This window comes from Gavialis gangeticus, unplaced genomic scaffold (assembly GCF_001723915.1).
Source record: "Gavialis gangeticus isolate Ggan-Ray unplaced genomic scaffold, GavGan_comp1, whole genome shotgun sequence".
NCBI lineage: Eukaryota > Metazoa > Chordata > Crocodylia > Gavialidae > Gavialis > Gavialis gangeticus.
The window spans coordinates 49,693,307-49,698,439 of NW_017728993.1; the positions used below are offsets into that span (position 1 = coordinate 49,693,307).

The following is a 5,133-nucleotide window of genomic DNA, read 5'->3' on the forward strand; positions in this document are numbered from 1 at the left end:
TTTTTTTTTTTTAACATTCTTGATTCATGACCTTGTTAGCAGCTGGCAAGATTCTTTGCAACTTATTTGGGAATATTAATTCCTAAATAGCTCCCAATAGTTAAGCAAAGCTGAAATAAACCTCTTTGTGAAATGAGTGAACTGACTTTTAGGTTATGTTCTTTCATGACAGCTTATGAATGACTCTAGTGTCAAGTCATAAATGCAACCTCTTCTTGAACTTCTAGTACACCACATAAATAAATTTTATGAACAGTAATGTTATATTTATGACAAGCAGCAGTTTATAATGAAACAGGACTTCTTTCTAAAATATTTTCCTTTCTCTTTGTTCCTTTTTCCAAATCAAAGGAAAAGTCAATTCTATTATTAATATAAAGGGTATTCATAGACCTATATATATTTAAATACTTTGCACACACAAATTAATTTCCATATTACATGTGCAAATTTGCAGAATAAATACTTTTAGCCTTATCTTAAAGAGGGAGAAACAGACAAAAAGGTGAAATGATTTCCTTAGGTCATACTGAGGTTGAACCCGGATTAAAAAGTAGAGCTGCCTGACATTTTTGTTTCTAAGATGCCATGTTGTTAGAATTGAGTAATTTGTTAAATTGTGTTGATTTGCCAATTTTAATTTATGAGAAAGCATGTATGGTGGGAAGGACAATTATTAATGTCAATAATTTTTGGACAAAATATTTTGATTTTTTTTGTTCTAAATGGATTTTAATTTCTTATTTTTATTGAAATAAACAAGTAAAATCATGAACAAAATGTTTGTAAAGTTTTTTTTCCAGAATTTTTTTTCATGGTTCTATTTCCAACAAAAAATAAAAATTTGGAAAAATAAACATTTGAGACATTTTGATAGACCAACATTTTCCAATCGAAAATACCAAAAACGGCATTTTCAGCTTTATTGAGGATATTCTGATCAGCTCTAGTTTTGATCAATTCAAAATTATATTTCTCCCCAGAATTTTATTTTCTGAAGAATTTTGAACTGTTCAGATTTGCATTCCAATTCAGAACGACCCAAATTTGAAAATCTCAAAATCCTCCATGAAATAGGCTTACTATCTTTTGTGCAACTCTAAAATGCTGGCCTGTATTGTTTCTCTCAGCAGGCTCAGGTTCTTCACCTTCCCTTTCAAGTTTCTACTTTATTATACCTTGCAAATATCACAGTCCTTGTTTTTTCCTGCATTCAATGTCCTTCCTGCATTTTAGCAGCCCCTTTTCCCTCTTTTCCACTCCTGGTTTCTTTTGATTCATTTATGGTTAAAACAACCTTCCTCTTCGCATTTGCCATATGTCAACATATTTCGCCTTCTCCAGTTATTCTGCATAGTCTTTGAATGTCAACAGGCTCTCCAGCACTGCCACAGTCCAATTTTGTGTCCATTTATTTTCTTTGCTTCATATTTTTTCTTAAATAGACTGCAATGTAAATGCCTAGGGACAAGAGTTTAGCTACATGATTTACCAGCAAAGCAATAGTACACTACATTGTAGTATACTGTAACACTTTTGTGTAGACTTACTAATAATAATTTTTAACATGTGTTTAGTGTAAACGCTCTAGTGGCTCACCTCACCAGGTATACTAACTTCCTGCTCTTTGATAACTAAAGAGATTTATTTAAAGAAGCTGATGGTCTTAGGTTCAAACCCTCTTAGGACACAAAGATTCCTTACATATGCTGACAACTACTGACCTTTTCACCAGCTGGACCAGCAGAACCTGGGTCTCCTGATGGACCTGCTCGACCTTTAGGACCTTCTGGGCCATCTTCTCCTCGTGGACCCAACTGACCTACTTCTCCCTAAAATGAATAACATGTAAATACCATATTTTCTTGCATAGAACTAACTCTGAAATAAGATACACATTATCTGTGAAAGGCAGAATAAACTAAAAAAAAAAATTCTTTGAAAATACTAGTGATAAGCAATAAGTAACTGAGTAACAGTTCTGGCAGCATGAGTCTCTGCTTTGTGGGGAAGATAGAGGGAAAGAGAAATTATCCACAGTAACCAGCTAGGAAGACCTACATACTTATTGTGCTTCTTATGCAGAGTTACTTTTGCTTTCTCCCTGCAGAGGCAGAAACTGTTATTAACTATATTTTCTCACTTATAACAATCATGTCAATATTCTGTAGCTGAATTTTGGAAAAAAGGCGTGTATTGCATGTGAAAAAATATAGTACTGGGAGACTGACAGTGCTCTAGCCAATATGCACTGTATGAAACAATTGGACTGCCCATGACCAACTTGATAAAATAAACATTAAATTAAAACACAAGATCTCAGCAAACATAGAAGAAAATTAAGAAAATAAAACAAAATACTAATGTTTAGGAACATAATATAAATCCAGAGGTATGTACATTATCCAGAATTAGTATTTTCAGAAGTTTTGTACATAGATTCCAGCTTGATAACTTGAATCTTATGGCAATTCTAGGTTGGAAGCTGTCCATCTGTATTTGCCTGCCCCCCTAAAACTCTGATAAACATGATATGGCAGTCCAATGGAAGAACAGTACTTGTGTGGCACACCTTTCCACAGCAGTTATTTGAGTCAATTGGATAAACCAGTTATTCAGGGGCTACTGTCAGCAAGTGTCCTTGGGTAGGGACTGGGAAGAAGTATAGGAACTAGGATTACACTGGTTGACTTATGCCAGTCAGAAACTGGCTGAGGAGGATTAATCTGGTATAGCATGAGCTACCTGGCTTAACTGGAAAAATATGAATCAAGGTTTGATAAACAATTATGTTGTTGGTGGCACTGCTCAGTTAATATCATTTGAAGCCCAAGGCCAGAACATCGGCATAGTTCCACTGTTAGCAATGATTCATAGCAGTTGAGACTCTGGCCCTAAATTTGTCCATACCCAGGAGTAAAAAATGATTGCTGCATTTTTTAAACTAACTATAAATGAGTTTGACGTAATCCTCTCATGATAACAACAGTTATTCTTTCTAAGCACTGTGTTTTCCTATATAAATACTTACTCTGTCACCTTTAAGGCCCATGTCACCTTTAAATCCTGGGAAGCCATCTTCACCCTAAAGAAAGAAATATTGTATAAAAAAGCCTTTTGTTAAAAGGGGGGGGGGTTATTAATAAAATTAAGAACATCAGGTAATTTTAGTGCTTCACTGTAATAAAAGTACAGGCATAGCAACTCATACACTGCAAACTAAGGTAATTTATAATGCTAAAGTTAGAACTTGACATGCCAAATTATTTAAATATGGAAATTACTACAATAGAAAAAATATATTTGTGCAGCTACACTTATTGCTTCACCCGAAAGTTCTGAAAAATGGAGTAGCTTAACGATGGAGACATACATTTTCACCCTTATATATTATTTTTCTTATTGTTTGTTCAATTAAGTTCTTAACATTTTCCTGCTCCCATACAATTGGCCACCTGAAGTGATTACACGTCTTTGTTGGTTCTGTTCACTGGAAGACCCATTGTCTTACCAGTGATCCAATACTAACATCAAAGAAAAAAATAACATTCCAGGAATAGACTTAGAAATGGCATTACCAACTTTTTAAAGATAATGTAAGAAAGGTCAGCTAGCTCTTTCCACTTGCCATTACTGACTCAAAGCGTTCAAGTTGAACCTTTAAAAATTAGTGTTTATTCATATAAGACTGCATTTACCTGTAGTCACACAATTTGGGGACAAACAAAAGAAACAATAATATCCCCAGAGTGGTCAAATCTCCAGTATTATAGGAACCAAATGGTTCACTAGTTGATGACCAAATGGTTCATTTGCTGATACCAACATGTCTTCTACAAGTAATGAAAGGAAAATGGCAAAGATAAATGAACTGCCTATATTAAGCATTCATTTATATATAATTACTTGGATTCTAACAGTTAAATCTCCTCCAAGACTTTCTATAATGCCAACAGATAACACCAGGGAACAGTCTATTCTTAGTTACATAAGAGTTAATGTATAGTGAATGCACTGATCTAAATGATGGTAACTGAAATCACCGTGTTATTCCACATTAATATTAGTGTTACAGAAGGTGGCTTTTGGCCCAGTAGTTTTTACTCTTAACTCTTCACACAATGATTGCTTCAATATCAAGGCCACAAAAGATTACTGCAAATACAGTTTTACACTTGTTCATCAGCAGTGACCCTAGTTTTCTCTGTTTAAAAACTGCAAATACTCCAATAAAAGTTCCCAGATTCTCTGACTGAATCTCCCAAAATCTGTGTTTAAAACAGAACACTGCTATAGATATATACACGTATCAGTTGAACACAATGATTTATTGATATATTTACAATTTTAAAGCAATTTGGAAGCCTGCCATTGTCTCATATCATCCTAATAAAATAAATTCTAAATACCTATATATTTAGGTTTTTGATTGTGTTTGTTTTTTATCATGTAAAATCAGAGCTCCCTCTGCCTACTTCACTCACCAGGACATGGATCCAGCTGCTGCTGTCCCTCCACTTCTTTGTGGTACAGAGCAGCCCTAATATGCCAGTGCCCTGCCCCTGCTTATGCCATTGCCCCTCACTTCCAAGCCACAGTCCCCCACCACTCCCAGCCATGCCAGTACTCCTCACTCTGAACCTGCAGCCCCCCATCCCTGCTGGTGTCCCTCACTCCCAAACTGCAGCCCCCTGGCCCTGCCACTCACTCCTGACCCACAGTCCTCTGTCCCACCTGGTGCCCCTCACTCCCAGCCTACAGCCCCCCTGACACTGCTGGTGCCCCTCACCCTCAACCCACAGCTCCGCCCCCCCAAAAAACCCCAAATCAAACTACACAAACATACAAACAACCCTGCAGCAGCAGCAATAACAACAACTGATAATAATCATCATGCCTAAAGTCAAGGACCATCCCCTCTTTCACTCTGTTGCATATTAGTGCATATCTTTACCAGATTGAAGATTAAATAATAATAGTTGAAGGACTTCTCCAAGATCCTTACATTCAGTGAGATTAGTACCTTGCATTTAGCCTAGAACTTGTTTGTGTGTTGCTGATGTACTGCTTTGCAGCCAGTTCAATTTTGGAGAGGATATAATGAGACCTAAGCACTTCAGCCAACTCTTGGGC

At 36.2% G+C, this 5,133-nt stretch overlaps 1 protein-coding gene across 2 annotated transcripts in view; it reads right to left on the bottom strand.

Moving 5' to 3' along the window:
• The window catches only part of COL11A1 (collagen type XI alpha 1 chain), a 334,641-nt gene that overhangs the window by 158,149 nt on the left and 171,359 nt on the right, over positions 1-5,133 (bottom strand). For both annotated transcript variants that reach the window (XM_019501723.1, XM_019501722.1), the window contains exons 29-30: positions 3,032-3,085; positions 1,725-1,832 (exon numbers count right to left, since the gene is read on the bottom strand). In XM_019501723.1, the coding sequence (XP_019357268.1) occupies positions 1,725-1,832; positions 3,032-3,085 (162 nt within the window). The remainder of the gene's footprint in view (positions 1-1,724; positions 1,833-3,031; positions 3,086-5,133) is intronic.